We start from the raw sequence: 20,794 nt of genomic DNA on the forward strand, positions 1-20,794 counted from the left end.
TTTTCTCTGATCACAACAATAAAAATCAAGTAACAATGAGATACCTAGAAAATTCCCAAATTCTTTGAAATTAAACAGCAGACTTCTAAATAATTCGTGCATCAAAAAAGAAATGATGAGAGAAATTAGAAAATATTTTGAATTCAATAGTAATTAAAATAATGCATATCAAAATGTATGGGATGCATCTAAAGCAGTGCTTAGAGATAAGGTTATGGCTTTAAATGCCTATATAAGTGGGAAAGAAATTGGAATCAGTTATCTAAGTTTTCAACTCCAGAATCTGGAAAAAGAAAAAAAAAAGTTAAACTCAAAACAATTAGGAGGAAGTAAATAACAAACATTAGAACAGAAAGCAATTAAACAGAAAAACAAACTAAATGGCATAAAACAAATTTTTATTTTTTTCTTCCATATTTTTGGTGTATTATAATTACACATGGTAGTGGGATCTGTTGTTACATATTCATACATGGTATGATAAAACAATATAATCTGGTTAATATCATTCCCTAGTATTTCCCCTCCTCCTTCCCCCTGTTCCATTTCCTCTACTTTACAGGTCTCCCTTCAGTTTTTATGAGATTCCCCTTCACGCTTTTCCCTCCTTTTTCCCTCTCTAGCTTCCACATATGTTTATTCATTCATCCACTTATGGACACCTAGGCTAGTTCCACAATTTAGCTATTGTTAATGGTGCTACTATGACTATAGGTATGTATGTATTACTATAGTACGCTGACTTTAATTCTTTAGGATCAATACCGAGGAGTGGTGTAGCTGGGTCATATGGTGGTTCTATACCTAGTCTTTGAGGAGTCTCCGTACTGATTTCCATTTATAATCCTACCAACAGTGTAAAAGAAGTATACATGTGATATAACTACACTCTGACTGAAATCATTGCACTGCCCCCCTAATTGTGATCTGATCCATTTCTCAACCATCTCCGCTTCCAAATCTTATTACAGTATTCATTTTCCTTCAGTTAATGAATAATTGGTCATGGAGGTAGGATCTGGGGAAAAAAAGAGAGGAAATTGCTCAATTTTAGGAAATTGTGGGGCAGAGAGAAAATGACTTGCTGAAATATTGCCATGGCCCAACACATCAGATACACAAAATTCCTTTAGAACTGGGTATCCTAGAAGCAAAGCCAGGAAGTAAGAATAAGAGGAACAGGAGGACATTTTCATGTGGACTTCCAGATGTGCTCATTGTTGTTCTTCATATTCCACAGACCCAGAAAAGAGCTGCCAGCCAGTACTGGAGACTCTGCGTCAGGCCATGGATGGCACTGTGTATGCCCACAGCACCTTGGAATTGCAGACACTGCAGCCTATAGTCAACTTCCTTGTCACTGCCACAGTGCCAGGATGCTGTGAGCGCCCACTCTGCCCACGCCTCTTTCGTCTCTTCACAGTTCTGGCCCTAGAGAGCATGACCCAGGCTACCATGCTGAGCAGACATGTGCCTAGCCTCCAAGCCTGGCTCGAGCGCTTCCCCTTTGTGGAGAGAGAGAGTGTTCTGGCAAGAGCCCTGGTCCGGGCCTCAGTAGAGGCCTGGGAGGCTATGTGTAACTCCTTCATGCCTTCACCCCTCCACCCACACTACCACTTCTCTCTGCACTCTGTGAGCCAACTTTTGGGAAGCCTGCAGCTATTGCCTACCAGAATAGGCTCACGGGGTTTCGTAGATTTTCCCAACCACCAGGAGCACTTGCGCCTTGTATCAGGCTTGCGTGGCACTCGCCTAACTACTATGATGGCTATTCGGAGCATGGTGCGTCTTTGGTTACATGAGGCACAGAGAACTTTTTGTGACCGGTTGAACAGCCCTAAGGAACGCTCTTTCTGTGCCAAGCTGCTCCTAGAAGTAGCTCAGAATGTTTTCTGTGGTGGGCCAGGGCCCCAGTACTTGGACAAGGACCATGAGGAGGAGGAGGAGGAGAGGGTACCTGAAGTGGAATCTGAAGGGGAGTTGGCCCAGTGGGAGGACTTAAGCAATAGTAATAGTGAAACAGATGAGGAAGAGGATCCCTATGGCCTTCAAGCCACAGCAGGCTTACATTCCAGGGAACCAAGTCTAGCACCATCCATAAGGCCAGTACAAAGGGAGATTATAGAAAGCATAAGTCACAAGATACAGCAGGAGGAAAGCAAAAGGGCTTCTCACAATGAGTTCCAGTCAAAGAAATCCAAGAGTTTGTTGCAGAAATCACCCCAGATAGACCTGATTTCACCCCTGTTGTTACCGGTATTACTACTGTGTCCCCAGGAAAAGCCCTCAGATCTGGTCTTCAGTCAGGAGTTGATACTGGGATCCAACTCTGAGAGCCCCAACTTATACCTGGAACGGCAGTGGGAGAGCCTGGAAAAACAGTTGTCCACCTCAGCTGCTCAGCTGGGGCTGAGCCCCCACCTTGCCTGGTGCCACTCCATGGCCCAGCATGTGGCCCGCCTGGTCCGAGTTCTGGCCAAGCCCAGGCAGCATGGCCTATTGCTCTCAGGAACTCTGGGTACTGGGCGCTGTACTGCCATCACTCTGGCCTCTAGCATTTGTCAGGCCCGCCTCTTCCATCTGCCATCTAGTTCAGAGGAGGACATTCTCCAGTGTTTGAGAGATGCCAGCTGGCATGCTGGCATATTAAACCAGCCAGTGGTCTTACTGGTACCCAAGAGTGTGGATCTCGCTACCCTCCATCACCTAGTAGCCCTGGCAACCTCAGGCAGTTTCCCTGACCAGTACACAGAGGCAGATCTGGACAACATTGAAGAACATGTACCAATGGAGAACCTTGATATCAAAAACAACACTAAGAAGGAAGTGGCATTGCAGTGGTAAGTCCTAAAGCCCCATACGTGGGTCTTCTCTGCTCTTACTCTGTCCTGCCCAAAAGGCTATAAGGAAATTTATGTGCTATTGTGAAGGCTCTTAAGATGAGGGCTAAGTGGTCAGGATTGGAACTGGGACCCGGTAGGGCAAACGGGATAAAAAGAAGACAGCCGCTGACTGACTCCTGGCCCACAGGTTCTACCAGCAAGTGTGTAGCCACCTGCACATGTTTTTCCTGATGGGAGATTACCAGGCCCACAAGCAGCTGCCCTCCACCCTTTACCTGAGGCTCGTTCAACTAGCCACTGCCAGCATTGACTACTATGAACCCTGGGACCAAGCTTCCTTAGTCAGGGTAGCCCAGCACCATCTGGAGGGTGCTCAGAGTCTACCCCTTGATGATGGTGAGCCTTTTTCTTGACCTTACCAGTCATTTCAACTAGGTTCTAATTAGGATTATTACCTAGGCCAGTGTCTGTCTGTCTCTGTTTATCTCTGATTCTCCTGTGTGTGTGTGTGTGTGTATGTGTGTGTGTGTGTGTTTACTGAGCTCCCTTCACATTTTCTGACCTCCTTCCTGAGCTAGAATAGAGACCCTTACCTTTCCCACTTTCCTATGGGCTTACAAGTCCATGCTAAAGCCATACCCATTGCAGACTGCTTGAAGTACCCAGATCTCCAGGCCTCTATTTCCAGTGTGGCCAAAGCCATGGCCCTCATCCACCTTTCGGCTGCCTACTACCATGAGCACCTGTGCCCTGCATTGCCACTTGTGACCCCCAAGACTTTCCTAGACCTTCTGGACACCTTCATGCTGCTGCGGCAACAGATGACCCTTAAGTTAAAGAATAGGGCCCAGCGGTAAGTGGCCCCATTCCCTGAAGTTTACCTCCTTATGCTCCCTTAAGTCCACTCACTGTGTGGTGCATTTTACCTTCAGAATCTATAATGCCCTAGAGAATCTGAAAAAGCTGATTGAGCAGCACAGTACCCCCAACAACCTGGTCTACATTTTGGAACAGCAGCTAAAAGGCTCTCAGCAGGTAAGAGGGAGAAGACTGTCAGATTCATAAGGTTGTGTTAATGCAGGAGTACAAAAGAAAAGTTAGAAGGAACCAATGAGAGTGAAGCTTAGTTCTGATTTCCCTAAAGTCCCTCATAATTTCTCCAGGTGATCTCTCTAATCCTGACTATCTCCTCCTTAAGAACTCTGGCTCAAAAGATTTATGACACAGTTGAGACTAGATTGATTCTTCATAACACATGAAACTCAAGTGTCTGCTTCTGGTAGCTCCTCGTGTCTTGACTATGTGAAGTTCAGTGTGATCCCAAGATCTCCATATACACTCATGAGGGATTCAGCAGGGATAGCAATATCATGGCCACCTCCCACTCTTATCATTTTCCCTTGAATTCACTAGCATTGCTAGTCAGCTTATCTCTTGTAGCCATCTTTTTTCCTTATACCACTTTGTCCTATACCTCTTTCTTCCAAAAAGCACCATAAGGCGGTTGTGTATAGTAAGGAGATGTGAATGGATGAGGGTAGTAGGGGAAAATTTACAGCATATCAAAGAAATAAGCATGTTTAAATATTATACTGTACATCAATATCCTAAATATCCTTACTCACCCTCTACTGGGCGTTTCTAGGTGACCAACTTTTCTATATCACGTCCATCTCCCAACACCTGTACCACATGTTATTCAATTAATTTTTCTTTCAAAGTTCCCTGAATACATTTTTTCATGGAATAGAGATTTTTTTTCTAGTCCAAACCCCAAATCCTTTCATTTGTTATATAGAACAATCATCTTCTTCCAGCAAATCTGAATAAAACTGGTGGGGTGTGGGTCTTCATACCTTATATGGGCAAATATTCGCAGTTAAAGGTATTTTCCCAAACAAAAGAAGTCTTGGTTTATTTTTAATAAGAGGTATTTTGAAATAACACTTTTCTTCCTACGGCATAAGACCTTGGAAACGGTTCAGAGACCACTACAGAGAAGTGAAATAGTGCCCAACTCACAACTGGGTAATCTGATTGGCTTTTTAGTAGGCTTTCAGGCCTTAAAAATCCTAATGCATGGCTCCATATGGCTCTTCCATATGGGTGCCCTCCAAATATCACTTGGGGTTGCACAGCTCGAGAGGCCTGGCTTACGTTGTGTCTACCTACATAGTTTCCATAATGCTCTATGAAACTGTGCCACCTGGAATTCTCAAGGTACTGGAATCCTCTTACTATCCATTAGCTAGGATGCCTAGCTTAGATTACACATAAAGATTCAGCCAAGTTGTAAAAGAAAGAAAAGAAAGGAAGGGACAAGAGACTACTTCCCCATATTTCCCAAATTCCAGTTTCTTTCTTGTCCTGGGTTCTACTTTTTCCCAAGATGATTCATACTAGGAATTATTGTTTTGGTTTAAGAGTACTGGCATTCCTTGATTATCTACATCAGACCACAACACAAGAAGCCCCATATCTAGATAAAAGATATTCATAGTCTCAGGGATCATTCAGAATCAGATGCCTTGGTGTTTTAGTCAGGATTTTTTTTTTTTTTTTTTTTTTGGTTCTGTAACTAAAAGATCTGACTATAACAATTGTAGAGGAAGAAAAGTTTAAAATGGGGGCTCACGGTTTCAGAGGTCTTAGTCCACAGAAGACCAGCTCCATTCCTCAGGGCTTTAGGTGAGGCAGAACATCATGGTAGAAGAGTATGGCAGAGAGAAGCAGCTCACATGTTGATCAGGAAGCAGAGAGAGAGGTCTCCACTTGCTAGATACAAATATATACCCCAAAGCCATGCCCCTACTTTTTCCAGCCACACCCCTCCTGCTTCCAGTACCACTCAGTTAATCCCATCAGGGATCAATTCACAAATCAGGTTAAGGCTCTCATAACCCCATCATTTCTCCTCCAAACCTTGCATTGTTCCATATATGAGCCTTTTGGGGACACCTCACATCCACACCATAACACTTGGTGATTCACTCAACAGCCACAATAGTGTGTAATTTTTCTAATGTTCCACACCCTAGGAAATACCCCCACTAGGCACCTAATCATTTAATCCAAATCCCAGGAGTCATTCTGTGATCTTCCATTTCTTTCTCATCTCATATTCAATTGGCTCATTTGTTCATTACTGTACTCAACAAAATTAATCAAAACCTATAATCATTTTGTCCAGGCACTTACTAATATTTACGTATATTTATGTCTACATTTAGACTGATACACAGGTAGACAGACAGATGATAGTTTCCTTTCCACAAGGAATCCAAGATGGCTATCGTTTTTCCACTTTCTGATGAGAAAACAGAGATCCAAAGAGGCTAGAGAAGCTTCCTTAAACTTATAATATCGTGATGAGGATTAAATGAGATTTCGCATGTAAAGCCTTTAGAAAGGCTGTCATATAGTCATGACTTAATATGTTTGTTATTATTAATATTAGGTCAGATTGCCTCCTAATAAGAGGAGATAAGACACTGCCCTTGACTTCATGGTGTCTACAGTTTTCCAGAGATATAGATTCATCAAGGAAATATCCAAACAGTATGCTATGACAAAGTCCAGAGGGGGCTGACGTAGTAAGAATTCTAGAGAAAACAGTGTGGTGATATATACCTGTAATCCCAGCAACTCAAGAGACTGAGGCAGGAGGATCACAAGTTCAAGACTAGCCTCAGGAACTTAGCAAGGCCCTAAGCAACTTAGCAAGACCCTATTAAAAAAAAAAAAAAAAAAAAAACTCTTTTAAAAAAGGGCTAGGGATGTGGCTTAGGTTCAATCTCTAGTACAAAAAAAAAAAAAGAAAAATTAAGAAAGAAAGTACAGTGCCCCCAGAATGGTACTGATGTTGAAGCTTAAAGGCTAGATAAGATTTGGCCAGATGTAGAGAGAGGTGGGAAGGAAAAATGTTCCAGGCTAAAGTAACAGCTTGTGTAAAACCCTAGAGGCAAGAGAACATATGTCAATTTTGGAGGACCTGAAAATTGGAGTGGCTGGAGAGTAGTATGTTGGGAGAGTTAAAAAGATGAGATTGGAAAAATGAGTAGGTCAAGGTGGTCAAGGTGGCATTGTCAATCAAACAAAGGGAGAGGACACCCCTCATAGGAAGGGACATTTCAGAGGGAGGGGGACGTGTGTTAAAGAACATTATGATGATGAGATTCAGTTTTTAGAAAACCAGTCAGGCTGCAGTGTGGGGAATGAATTAGGGGAGAGAAATAAAAGACCATTCAGGAATCTTGTGCAGGTCAGGAGAGAGATCCTGAATGTGAGTGATGGATGTTTGGGATGGAAGTGGACATGAGAGAAATGTTGGAGGTGTAATTGTAAAAGACCTCAAAGAGCCTGGGTTTAGGAGAATAGAGGTAACAATCAGAATTCTTCCTTGAGAAATCTGAGCATATTTTGCCACAGTTCTCTGAGAACAAGAATGCAAGGAGAGGTAAGATTGCAGAAGAGCAGAGGCATAACCAATACATTCATTTTGGGGGCATGAGGAATCTGAGGGGCCTGTAAAACATCCAAGGAGAGGTTTCCACTATGCAGATGGGTACACAGTGTAGGACTTGGCAGTAATATAGCTAAAGAGGAATTTGACAGTATTTAGAATATAATAGAAGCCATGAAATTAGGGATTTAGGAAGAATTTGTCTAAAAGAGAGATTTATCTTCTGTGACAACTGCTGCTAAGGGGTCAAATAAGATAAATAGCATAGCATAATAGTTACATGCTCAGACTTTAGAATCAGATTTTCTTAGCCTGTATGGTAAACAAGTTGCAAGGAAAGCAACCACCTACAGGGGGCTGCATTACCAGATGCCAAGCAGTAAGTGACAGACCAAGATCTCAGACTCATTCTGTGCCTACTCAGAGTTCAGTTTTGTTATCCTACCATGCCCATGGGGTCTCCCCCTGGCATGTTCCCACACAGCCCAGAATCTGGAGCTACAGGGCCTGATCTCTGTTCACAGAGCCTCATCAAATTTCGGCAGCAGCTAGAGCAAAGCAAGCTCCTGTACAAGCGGCAGATAGCAGAGTGTCGTCATCAGGAGCACCTAATTGAGAACCTAGCCAAGCAGCGAGATTCCCTGCAGTCTCAGTATCAGGCTTTCCTGGAGAAGGTATGTTTTTCCTGCCATGTGCCCTCTACTTGTCTTTGCTTGGGAGAGGATAGCCCCTAACAGGATTCTCAGTGGAAGGGTTGGGGAGACTCATGATGGAGTCTCCAGGGGGAGGGGGCAAAGGTTATCTTGGGGAGTGCCTTTCATGAGAACTCCTAGGAGAAAATTAAAAAATATCTTGAAAGGGAAGCTCATCTCTCAAAAGCTCGCTTCAGCAAGCACCTCTCTTCATGTAGATGGGCAAGGCATTTCTGGGTCCTCTGAGTCAGCTGCAGGTGGCTGACTTTGAGGAGATAAGGAGCTATCGAGCACCACCAGAATCTGTAATCCGGGTGACTGATGCATTGTGTGAACTGTTCCACCATGAAACAGGCTGGACCAATGCCAAGCAACTTTTATGCACTGAAGATTTTTATCAGGTAGGGATAATGAAGGAGCAGACGGGAGGCACACAGGATAGACTTGGCAGGGATAGACTTTTGGGTCAAGGTCCAGAGCATCCATGTCTTCCCCTCTCCCCTGAACACACTTCCTCCCAGGAGCTGGTATTCTTCCCCAAGGAGAAGATGAAAGACTCAGAGCTGATAAAATTAGAACAAACTCTGAAGGATCCAGGCATGAGTGATGCAGCTCTGAGGGCAGTAAGCATACCCACAGCAAACCTGGCCATCTGGCTCCGGGCTGTTCTGCGTTATGGACTGGCACAGCGCCGGGGTGTGCCCACGGGCCTGCTGCTGAGGCAGGTGGAGGCAACACTGGCTCGGGAGCAGGCCCGCTTAGGCCAATTCCAGTTTCAAGCCCAGGACATGCTGGAGAATATTTTGGCCCTGACTAAGAAGCTAGAGGATGCCCAGATTTCCCACAGCCATGTGGTACAGACTCTCAATCAGGCACAATGTGGCCAGTATCACAAATGGCCCATAAAGTCTACACTGCTCACACCCATGAACAAATGGTGTGCACAGCTCCAGGTAACCAACCCTCTCCCATATGTCTTCTTCCTTGTTCATATCACACCCTGCCACCCTATGCCCTAACTGCTTCCTGCCCCACCTTCCTTGCTTTCCTCCATACCTCTCCTCGCTGGTCTAAACACCCTCTGGTCTTCCCTTCACACCAGAAGTTGAGGGGACACTGCAAGACTATGTTTGGAGATGCCCTCCTGTGTTCTGCTGCCATCACCTATTTAGGTCCCTTCCCACCTCTCCGTCGCCAAGAGCTACTGGACAAGTGGCTGGCTCTGTGTAGGGGCTATCAGGAGACCCTGGGTCCAGACGATGTGGCACAGGCACTGAAGCAGAAGCAGAAATCTGTCATCATGCCTCAAAAAAAACCCCTGTTGCCCACATGCTCTCCCTTCAGTATTCTGTCACTGCTAAGCTGTGAATCTGAACAGTATCAGTGGGACCGAGACCTGAAGCCCCAGGCAAAGTCGGCCCGCTTGGCAGGCCTGCTTCTGGGGAGCTCCACTCACTACCATAGTTGCCGTTGGCCTCTGCTGCTTGACCCCAGCAATGAGGCACTCATCTGGTTGAACCCACTGCCTCTGGAAGATAAAAGATGCTTGGCACAAGCCCCCACTAAGCGCAGAGGTAAGGCAGAGACAATAATACATGCTTCTGGGATATCTGAACCGCCCAACTCTCTGAGCCTTATGTGATCTTCCCTGGCTAGAATATCCCAGATTTTATCAGCCTATGCTATATATATTTTTTGGTTCATATTGCAATGAAGACCAATTCATGGTCTTCCACTTCTCAGGTTTCTTTGGCACTATTAGAAACCTTGCCCTCACCCCAGAGTTTTAGTACTCAGATTTGTTCAAAAATTCTAGAAGAACATTTTTATTGATTCTGTTTAGATCAGGAATCACATCTGGGTGGCGTGTTGGAAGGAAAATTTGCTAGAAGGAAGAGGGGATGTTTTATCTCCCAGAAAATGGGGTTGGTGTGCTGCATTAGTGAGGAAAAAAATGTGAACTCTTGGAAAAAGGTTCTTTGAAGATGTCATGAGGGCTGGGGCTGTGGCTCAGCGGTAGAGCACTTGCCTAGCATGTGTGAGGCCCTGGGTTCGATCCTCAGCACCACATAAAAATAAATAATACAATAAAGGTACTGTGTTCAACTACAACTAAAAAATAAAATGAAAAAAAGATGTCATCAACTTCTGAACCTTGAAATAATATCACCCTGCTCTTTATATGAGTGGGCTCTAAATCCCATGACAAGCATCTTATAAAATACAGAAGAAAAGACATACACAAAAGAGAAGTCCATGTGAAAAGGGAGACCAAGATTGGAGTTTTTTGGCCACTAGCTAAGGAAAGTCTGGAACCACCAGAGGATGGAAAGAGGCAAAGAAGTCTCCTCTTTAGAACCTTGACAGAAGTATATCCTGCTGAAACCTTGATTGCAGACTTCTGGTTTTCACAACTATGAGAAAACTAGTTTCTGTTGTTTAAGCTACCAAGTTTGTGGTAATTTGTTACCGTAGTCCCGGAAACTAATACACAGTATATCATGCAAGGTATCATCTGTCCTTCCAAGTATCATGTCAGAGTTGCTGCTGATTTTCAGAAATATGAAGAGCCAAATGTGATAGGCAGAATTTTGGCCTCTGTGACCTTTGCCTTTTGATGTTATTTCCAGGATTATGTTATGTTACATAAAAAAGAGTTTGAAGAGTTAATTAAAATTACTAATCATTTGGCATTAAGATAGAGATATTATCCCAGATTATCTAGATGAGCCCAGTATAATCAAATGAGGCCTTCAGAGCAGAAAGGAAGAAAGAAAACAGTCAGATTTGAACACAAGAAGGATTCAATGAACTGTTGCTAGCTCAAAGATAGTGGGGGCTACAGGGCAAGTGTGAGAAATTAGAATAGTGTGTGAAAGAATAGGTAGGCATGGGGCATGTATCTGAAGTCCCAGCTACTTGAGAGATTGAGGCAGGAGGATCACTTGAACCTAAGAGTTCAAAACCATCCTGGGCAACACAGCAAGATCCCATCTCAAAACAAACAAATAAACAAACAAACAAAACACCAGCCTAGAAAAGGACCTCAAGCCCCAGATGAGATGGGAAGCCCCATCTGACACTTTGATTTTAGCCCAGTGTAGCTCTGTGCAGAAAATCCAGCCATGCTGTGGATTAATGGGTTGAACAGGTGAGACTGCTAACCTACAGAAGGGTAGAGAATAAACTGGTGTTATTTCAAGCTGCTAATTTTGGGGTAATCTGTTAGCAATAAAAAAAATGAATGCACTGAACTATGGATCTGGCACAGAGAACCAGTTTGGCCCAGGAATTATCTGGGCAGCATAGCAAGGGGTCAAGGGAGTTGGGAATGGTTGTTGATTAGCCAACTATCTATGTTTACCACACCACCCATGATTTAGCTAATTACACAGTTTACAGACTTTCACTTACAAGTTACTACTTCCAGGTACTGATTTCCAAATTAGTGAGGATTCTTTAAGTTGTTAGTACCAGAATTATCTCAAGTTAAAATAAGCAGGGAGCAGGGGAGGCACTGACTCTTCTAACCAACCTATAGAAAGGGCAGAAATGGAGCCAATTTCAGAGATGACTAACTCCCTCCCTTATTTTTAAAGTAATAATAATAATAAGCAACATTTATAGAGCACTTACTAGGCACCAACCTAGGTGTTTTCTATGTGTCATTGTATTTAATCTTCACGGTAATCCTATGAGGTCATTACTAATATCAATTCCATTCTGTTGATGAGGAAACTGAGTCACAGAGCTTAAACAGCTTTCCTAAAGTGTCTTACTTCCCTCATGGAATGGAGTCCTTGGATGAATAGTGCTCCACCAGAGTCCAAATCCTCCTCTCAGAAACATTTCTGTGCATCTTTCTGTCACAGGGAAGAGTCTAATGACAAGTCAAGAGAGAGAGAATAAAAATGAGTGTGTAGAAGAAGATGATGATTGTGACGAGAGGAATAAGGCTAAAGACCAAACAGAAGAGCAGAAGGCAGAAGAAAGTGAAAATGAAGAACAGGAGAAAGAGCAAGAGCAAGGGGAGAAAGAAGAAGAAGAGAAAAAGAACAAGGCAGAGAAACACGAGTCCAGCCTAGCCTCGGAAACTCAGTCTTCACCTCGTCTCTGCTTTAATGTGCTCTCAGGTGCTGACCCAGAGTTGGGTCCTCAGCTTTTGGAGGCAGCTGCCAGTGGTAAGAACTGATGCCCACCCACCATTACCCCCTCTTGTCCTCCTCTGATTCTGTGACCCCATATACCTCTCACATCTCAGTCTGACTTTAGTTCCCATCCTTCATCCCATTATGTTGAAAAATCTTAAAGGAACCCTATTTGTTGGAGGATAGCTGCTCAGGGTCAGCTCTTGTGGGTACCATGGGTGCTGGCATTGTGGGTGGGTTGTCCTTGCTTCCCCTCACAGGCCTGCCTGTGCTTCTGACCAACATGGAGCTGGGCCTATGGTGCCAAGAACTACAATGGCTGCTTCAGCGGGAGAAGCTGAGTCTACCCAAGGTGCAGCCTGGCTTCTGTCTCTATCTGAGCACTACCCTCCCACTCTGTGCCTTGGAAAAAGGTGAGACCCAGAGGGCACATTGCTAGCACAGTTTTGTGGGCACACTAGGATCCCAGGACCAGTATTTAGAGGGCTTGACTCAACCTGAGCAGACTCAGAATGTAGTAAGGAGCCATATCCCTTGTCTGCCCCCTCCTTGGCTCTGCCAAGGGTGAGGGTTTAAGCACATTCCATGTGACTCCAAGCGCTAGGTTATGAACTGCTAAAGGGGCTGAATGTCCTGGATTTGTCCCTGAACATGGAAATACTAGAAGAACAGATGCTGCATGAAATCTTGTGCAGGGAGCATCCTGAGCTTGAGGCCCGCTGGCAGGACATAAAAATCAGAGCCCTGGATGCCTGTGAAGATGTGGAGGCTGCTGAGGTGCCTGGGGGTCCAATCTGTGGGATAGGATAAGCACTGGAAGGGCCTGGGTGTAGAGGTGGAGATGAATGTAGATATTTGGGGACTGTGGGAAAGGGCCAGATCCACCTAACAAATTACTATATACAGGAGCGGTTGCTGACGATGATGCTGATGCAGAAACAAACCCCTCAGAAACCAGCTAAGTTTCTGCGGGATATGGTGAGGTCCCAGGCAGAGATATGTCAACTGCGTGCTCATTGTGAGGAGCTAGAAGGACAAAAACTGAAGGAGATGGAATTGTGGGTATCCTACCAGCATGTAGTTAGACATGGAATGGCCTTAGTGAATGCCCTAAGCCCACTGCAGAACTTGCTCCCATTTTTCCGGATGAAACCAAAGGACTGGCTGGTGGTCACAAAGAAAGCTCTAGACAGCATGAAGCCACATGATATAAAGCATGGGGAGGACCTGGCCAGCCATCTACTGCAGATAAAAATACACCTGACCCACCAGCTGCTGGGCAGCACTGTGGCTTCACTAGGCCTGACCCAAGTACCCTTGGTGGGTACCTTGGGTGCTTTGGCTCTGCTGCATGTGACAAGGAAGGCATCAAAGCTAGAAAGCTTGGCACTCTGGCCTGGACTGGCAACCTCTGCCAGCACTGAATACAGTAAGCCAGACCCAGGTGTGGTTCGGCCAGCCTGGCTAGGGCCAAGAGCCTGGCAAGAATGTGGGATGTTGGAGCTGCTGCCTCCATTTGTTGGGCTGCGTGCATCCCTAGCAGGCCACTCCAATATTTGGCAGGAATACCTGTCACTATCATCCACAGTGCTGGGTCCTGCACCTGGGCCAGGTCCTGAGCCACTCAGCCTCATCCAGAAGCTGATCCTGTGGCGTGTGCTGCGACCTGACTGCCTGGCAGGTGCTTTGGCAGACTTCACCACCAGCCTCCTGGGGAGGCCCCTGGATGAAAATCTGGCTGCTCACACCATGCCCCTTGAACAGAGTCAGGCTACTCAGCCCATACTGATCTTATTGCCTTCGACTGGCCACCCCACAGCCATCCTGCATCCTCTGACTGTCATCCAGAAATTGGCTGCTGAGCATGAACAGGTTTGGACCTAGTCTTTTGGTCACAGAGTAACTGGGCCTCTGGGGGCTGGGAGAAGGTGTGGATGCCCTCTTTCAGCATTCTCATGGATCCTTCTATATTACTGAGGTACTTTTTGGATCATTGTGGTATTACTTTGAGTCTCTTGGGTTGCCTTGGGATTGCTTTGAGTCACTCTTCTGTCTATTTGTCTCCAGGGGCAGAAACACCTGCAAGTGATAGCCCTGGGCTCTGAAGTTTGGGACCCAGTCTCAATTGTGGTCAACACTCTATGCCAAGCCATGTTGGAGGGGTACTGGCTGGTGCTGGATAACTGTCATCTGGTGCCCCACTGGCCAAGAGAGCTGATCCAACTCTTGCTGCAGCTGATAGGCAGAGCCAAAGGTGAGTTTGTTGCCTAGAAATGGCTTTCAGGACCACACCCTAACTTGGGCTACAACTTGAACTCTCAAGTTCACTGTCAAATTTCCTAGGTCCAGGCCTGTGCTCTTGGCCATGTGTCTGACTCCTGATTCCTCAGTCTCTAATCTGATCCCTAGACTTGTGTCTGATCCAATACCTAATGACTGATCTCAATCCCTTATCTAACTCTAGTAGTTTCAGAGATGGAATTGGAACTGCTTTCAACCCAACCTGAAAGAAGGAATGTGGTTACTGTCCACAAAGATTTCCGTCTTTGGCTTATTGTTTCTGCAGAGGCTACTGCTTCCTTGCCAGGTAAGGAGTATCCCCCAACGGTCTCAAATCAGAAAGGGGAGGGCAATTCTGCTGTGTTGACTCAGCACTCTTCTTCCTCTCCAGCTGTGCTGACTCAACACTGCATGCCTGTTTTCTGGGACCAGTCCCTGGAATTGGGCCGCATCTTGATTGACAGTATGGAGTTAGCACAGCAAGGACTCTACATGCAACCTTTTGACCAGGCACTATCTCTGCTCCTCCTACATGGCCTCCTGCTACACCGACAGCTCTATGGAATGAAGTTGCAGGCACACAGGGGGCTCTGGTGAGGGACTCACTTATGCTGTTGAGTCAGTCACTCAGAAAACACTGAGTATCTTCTACACACTAGGTTGAGTAAAACTAATTCATCTTCCAAAGAGTGAAGGAAAGAGGAATTCTAGGAAGGCTTCTCTGAGGACTTTTAGGATCTCACTTTAAATTGAACCTTAAAAGTTGAGGCAAATCAGAGCCTTTCTGAACAGAGGGAACTAAGTTCAACAGAAGGGTGATTTCAGTATAGTTGAGGTGAACCTGCTGGGTATTGAGTAGGGAGAGGCCAGGCTCATCACAAAGGACCTTTAAGACCATAGCAAAGGGATCTGATGTTATCCCAAGAATAGTGAGAAGCCACTGAAGGTATTAAAGTAGAAGAAAGAATGTGATCATGTTTGTCTGTTGGAAAGACCACTGGTTGCAGTGTGGAAAGTGAAACAGAGGAGGTGGTATTAGAAGCGAACAGAATAGTTTTGGGAGGTTCTAGTAGTCTCCAGGGAAAAAATCATAGTATGGCTTGTAGGGACTAGGGTGGTAGTCACCGTAGAAATAGAGAATAAATTGGGGCTGAGGAAGAAGGAGTCAGGAATGAATTCCAGATTTCTGACTTAGACAGTTGGGCAGCTGGTGATACCTCACACTGGGATATATGATAGAAATGAGAAACACATTTCATGAGGGAATGTGATGACTTTGGTTGAAAGCAAGTTGTATTCAACATGCCAAGTGATAATGACTAGTAAACCCTCATGAGCCTGGAGCTCAGAAGATAAGTTTGGGCAGGAAAAAAGACTTGAGGCTCTGCAGCATATTGGTGATATTTGAAATCTGACTTCCTGTTCCCCTCCTTCAGGAGTCCAGTGACTCTGATAAAGGCCCTTAAGACCCAAGAGCAGTTGTGGACCAGTCTCAGCAATCCCAGTACTGCCATGCAAGAGCTCACTGGTGAGACCCTTCCTGTCCTCCATGCAGCCATCTGCCACCAGGAGAGCCTGGAAAAGGGTGGGGGTGGGAGTTTTGAGACTGGGACCTAATTTGCAACTTTGGTTTGGGGAAGGGTTGTGGGAACTGGAAGGGCTGGAACTAAGGGTTCCATTTTCAGCTTCAGTTTTCTATGGGGGACCTCTGAGGGACACTAAGGACAGAGAAGTCTTAATTAGCCTCACAGAAGCCTGCCTGAGCTTCAGCAGCAAGAATTGGGTCCAACCACACATACCTCAGTATCTGCTGGCCACTGTGATGCCCAGCTCAGGTAAGCTCTAGTCAATAAATATCTGTTTGGGGGCCAGAAATAGTGCAGTGAAATGCCATCCCCACAGGACTGTGGATGGTGGTGCCAGTAGATACACAAAGGGGCAAAATTCACATAGTTATAGGGATGATAGCATAAGGGATCAAAGGAAGGCCTACTTCCTTGGGAGCGGGGTGTGGAGTCCATCTTATTCCTTACCCCTCACTTCTATCTCCAAGAACTAGAGAAGCTAGATGCTATTGCAGAGTGCAAGGCCCAGATGCACCTACTGCTCATACCGTCGGACCCTCGGATCTGTGGATTAAGTGAGGGCCCCCAGGCATGGTTGGTGCGCCGCAAGAGTCATGCTATCCTGAGGGCCCTGCAGCATAGTTTACCCTGGTGGGTTCCTAACACTCAAGGATGCCCTTGGCGTGCAGAAAGGCGGTTGCTTCAACGCCTAGTGCAAGCCAAACGCAGGCTGGAGTCATTGCAAGCCTTACTGACCGACCACACTGGCCCAGGGAAGTCTCCCCTAAGGGCAGTGCTGGGGCCAAAGGCTCGGCCTCCAGTGGAAGGCTTCCTAGAGAATGAAGTGATGGAACTGAGTCAATTGGTGGGCATTTTACAAAATGACCTTGACTGCCTATTGGAGCAGCTAAAGGGCAAACCCCCTTGCACCTCCTACCGCTGTGCTGCGGTGGCCCAAGCTCTCTGGACTGGCCGCTTACCCCAACCTTGGCGACCCCACGCACCCGCTGGTCAGCAGCCACCCTGGCAATGGCTGCGACAGCAGTCACGTCGTGGACAGCTATTAATTCGCTACCTGGATGCAGGCAGAGATGCAGACACAGACACTAGAGTACCAGAGCGCATCTTTCATCTGTCAGCCTTTAGCCACCCACGCCGCCTGCTGCTAGCACTGCGTTGGGAGGCTGTCCTGCAGCAGCAGGTGCCCAGCTCGAATCTTTCCGGCAGCCAAGGCCCCGGTCATCTCTCACGTAAACGTCAGAAGCTGAACAACAACCCTCTGTGCCTCCGGGTACCTTAGCATCCCTTCAGTTCCCCATTCCGTCCCCTTAAAGTCCCTGATTATACCCCATCCTGTTGGTAATCTTGCCCCTCAGTAACCCTAATCATCTCTCCAATCTCACTTTACTATGACACAGCCCCCCACCCTGTCATCTTTCTAGTCTGCCTAACCAGCTCTTGGCACCCCCAGGTGGAGAATGGCCCAAATCCCAAGGTTCCACAGACAGGCCTACTACTGATTGGGCTACAGCTCCTGCATGCTGAGTGGGACCCAATAGATGGGGCTCTGCAGGACAGTTCTTCCAGCCAGCCCAGCCTTCTGCCTCCTGTCAGTGTCACTGCACAGGCTGGGTACATCAATGACCTGCCAGTCCCAGCTGGCCTGGCTGTGTACTCCTGCCCTGTGTACATGGCCGGGCCCCTTGGTTCCACTAAGCTACACAGCAGGAACATCCTGATGCACCTGCCCTTACCCACGAAACTCAGCCTTGCTACCTGTATCCAACGGAGAGTCCATGTGTGCAGCCCACCCTTGACTTGAGCCCTCTACCAAAATAAAGCTACAGTAATTACATGAATGATTTCCAGGACTTGGAAAGATAGTGATGTATACACAGAAGGTAAAATGTTACACACTGAGAGAAAAATACAGTGTGTACAATTGAAGCTATGGAGAAGGCATTGTGTGGCAATAGGGGAGAGGAGAGTGGTGGGCACACTCTGAAGAGAGAGGCCAGGTGATAGTCATGTATCTGAGGAGTTAGACAAATCTGGCAACTGCTAACACACAGAACCCTTGTCTGGGTAGCTCTCTGCTGTGGTCTCAGCTAAATTCCCAAGGGATATTTTTGAAGGGAGAATATTAAAACTCAAAATCCTTTTTAATGGCATTTAGTGGTATTATTGGGAATGCCCCAGTCCTACTCTACCATCCACACCACATCACCCACAAAGGATTCTCTGAGTGAATTATACACATGAAAAACAAAAGCCAAATAAAATACAAGACCCTATGTTCATTTAACAATTATTTATTGAGCACTCTTTCATACCAAGTGTTGTTCTGGGTGCAGATGAGGTGGTTCTATTGTAGGGCAACAGGCAATAAAAGGTAGACATATAAACAAGAACAAAAAAATGTTTTTGCAGTACTGGGGGTTGAACCCAGGGACGCTCTACCACTGAGCTACATCCCCAGGCTTGTTTATTTTTATTTTTTTGGTACAAGGAATTGAATCCTGGGGTACTTAACTGTGGAGCCATATCTCCAGCTCTTTTTTATATTTTATTTAGAGATAGGGTCTCACTAAGTTGCTTAAGGCCTTGCTAAGTTGCTGAGGCTAGCTTTGAACTTGTAATCCTCCTGCCTCAGCCTCCCAAACCACTGGGATTAATGGTGTGTGCCACCACACCCAGCTCCCAGCCTTTTTTATTTTGAGTCAAGGTTTCTCTAAATAGCCCCAGCTTGCCTTGAACTTGTTAGCCTCCTGAGTTACTGGAATTACAATTATGTGTCCCCATGCCCAGCATATAAAGAAAACCAAATAGGTTGATGTGCTATAGAATGACTAGAAGGGAGTAGTTAATATAGTTTGAGTGGACAGAAAAGGTTCCTGAATATTTGAGCATGAGTTACTTGGAAGATTTAGAAGGAATATTCAGATAACACCCTCAATAGATGCAAAAGACTTGAGGTAGCAACAACTTTGGAGTGTCTAAGGAACTGAACATAAAGCTAGAGCATGGTAAGGAGTAAAGTGATCTAAAGTTATGAAAAGGCATAGAAAGGGGTAGATCACATGGTCATGGAAATGAGCTTGTATTTTTTCAAAAGCACAATGAAAATCTATTGGAAAGTAGTATGTAGGAGACGACACCTAATTTGCATTTTTCAAGTCAGTCTGGCTGTTCTACGGTGGACTGATGGTAGAAAAGCCAGAGTATCAAGAGGAAGATCTATTTGGGTCCAGTTGAGATAATTCAGGGAAGGGATGATGAAGCGTGGACTAGGATAAAGCGGAGATGGGAGAATTAACAGATTTAAGACATATTCTGGCCAGGTGTGGGTGGTGGCATATACTTGTAATTCTAGTGACTCTGGAGGCTGAGGTAGGATAATTCTAGTGACTCTGGAGGCTGAGGTAGGAGGATTGGAAGTTGGAGGCCAACCTCAGCAATTTACCAAGACCCTGTCTCAAAAAATAAGGGCTGGGGATGTAGGCCAGCAGTAAAGCATCCCTGGGTTCAATTTCCACTACCAAAACCCAACAAAACTCTGAAGGAAATCTGTAGGACTGATGGATCAGATGCAGATAGTAAAGGGAGAGGAAGAATCTGGGATGACTCCCAGATTTGAGGTAAACAAGCAACTGGGTTGATCATGGTATTATTAGCCAAGATAGAAAATTTGACTGAGCAAGAAGTTGGAGGTAAGGAATCAAGAGTCCAACATCTTTGATCAGTATTAGTTGTGTGATTGCATGCTATCCCAGGGCAAGCCTGTCTGGTAAGCCTTACGTTAGAGTATGGCAGAGCTAAAGGCTTACATGACTTTCTCTCCTTGAACCCAGACACCAAAATTTAATAGGTGCAACTTAGCTTCCTCAATTCATGGCTAGGTTTCAACTCCAGGGTGGGAGGAAATGCAAGCATAAGTACAAACAGAGTATCTCACAGTTGATTGAGGTGCAAGTAATGTCCTTTAATAAACCATGGGCAGAGAGGCAAATGCTCCCACTTTTTTTCAGAAACCCATTTCCTATAACCTGGTTAAGGAGGGTCATGGCCATTCCATTGGGAGAGCAGATTAGCAGAGTTCTAAAAAGACCCTTTGGATAAATGAGCCCTCTATGTTTACCATCACTACTATTTATCCTTCAGTAAAGGTAGGAAACAACAGTGAGACACCTGTAAAGCCATCTGAAATTGGTCAGTATAGAATATTTTATACAAATACACAACATTCTCTAGATGGAAATTCCTTCTTGAATTATACCCAGCTAAGTCAATAAATTTTGCCAGTTAAAGATAAAATGAGTACAGTATGGAAGTGTAGCCCAAATATAATGGGTGTCATGTAAAAATGTTCCAGATTTGACAATTTCACTATTAAATTTTGCTAGATAATTTAAAATCCTATTAGGAAGTTAAAGTCCCAAACAATGAAAGGAATAAGTAAGACACTTGACAAAAGGAAGAAAACGTGTCTCCTCTTATCCTGATGGACAGGGGCATATAGAGTGGAAACAAGGATGAAGGAAAATGTCAAAATCAACCTGATCTGAGATTTCAAAGGGAAAGAAGCAGCAGATAAACTGAGTTAACAACTGAACAGAGGCTTTTGCATTTTCCCGACTGGGACTCTTGAAGGAAACTGTTCTGCAGCATGGGCCCACTATAGCTAGCCCCAAGAGCATTAAGAGGCAGAGTGGCAGGACCACTATATGGTAAGAATACTGAACAGAAAGCCTTTTGCCCTGTAGAAGTAGGAGGCATAGAATCATAGGGTCTATAGTACCAAAGA

At 45.3% G+C, this 20,794-nt stretch overlaps 1 protein-coding gene across 1 annotated transcript in view; it reads left to right on the forward strand.

The window, feature by feature from the left end:
- Positions 1 to 18,321, forward strand: part of Dnhd1 (dynein heavy chain domain 1) — a 96,533-nt gene extending 78,212 nt beyond the window's left edge. The window contains exons 25-43 of the mRNA XM_048787911.1: positions 1,241 to 2,840; positions 3,031 to 3,239; positions 3,492 to 3,696; positions 3,776 to 3,878; positions 7,830 to 7,979; positions 8,216 to 8,398; positions 8,519 to 8,950; positions 9,100 to 9,571; positions 11,870 to 12,178; positions 12,406 to 12,558; positions 12,744 to 12,922; positions 13,052 to 14,017; positions 14,213 to 14,399; positions 14,610 to 14,732; positions 14,817 to 15,018; positions 15,862 to 15,953; positions 16,111 to 16,260; positions 16,479 to 17,281; positions 17,462 to 18,321. Of these exons, the coding sequence (XP_048643868.1) occupies positions 1,241 to 2,840; positions 3,031 to 3,239; positions 3,492 to 3,696; positions 3,776 to 3,878; positions 7,830 to 7,979; positions 8,216 to 8,398; positions 8,519 to 8,950; positions 9,100 to 9,571; positions 11,870 to 12,178; positions 12,406 to 12,558; positions 12,744 to 12,922; positions 13,052 to 14,017; positions 14,213 to 14,399; positions 14,610 to 14,732; positions 14,817 to 15,018; positions 15,862 to 15,953; positions 16,111 to 16,260; positions 16,479 to 17,281; positions 17,462 to 17,812 (6,869 nt within the window). The 3' untranslated portion in view covers positions 17,813 to 18,321. The remainder of the gene's footprint in view (positions 1 to 1,240; positions 2,841 to 3,030; positions 3,240 to 3,491; positions 3,697 to 3,775; positions 3,879 to 7,829; positions 7,980 to 8,215; positions 8,399 to 8,518; positions 8,951 to 9,099; positions 9,572 to 11,869; positions 12,179 to 12,405; positions 12,559 to 12,743; positions 12,923 to 13,051; positions 14,018 to 14,212; positions 14,400 to 14,609; positions 14,733 to 14,816; positions 15,019 to 15,861; positions 15,954 to 16,110; positions 16,261 to 16,478; positions 17,282 to 17,461) is intronic.
- Positions 18,322 to 20,794: the final 2,473 nt, after the last annotated feature.

The sequence above is a fragment of the Marmota marmota genome, unplaced genomic scaffold, assembly GCF_001458135.2.
Source record: "Marmota marmota marmota unplaced genomic scaffold, marMar, whole genome shotgun sequence".
In the NCBI taxonomy this organism is placed as follows: domain Eukaryota; kingdom Metazoa; phylum Chordata; class Mammalia; order Rodentia; family Sciuridae; genus Marmota; species Marmota marmota.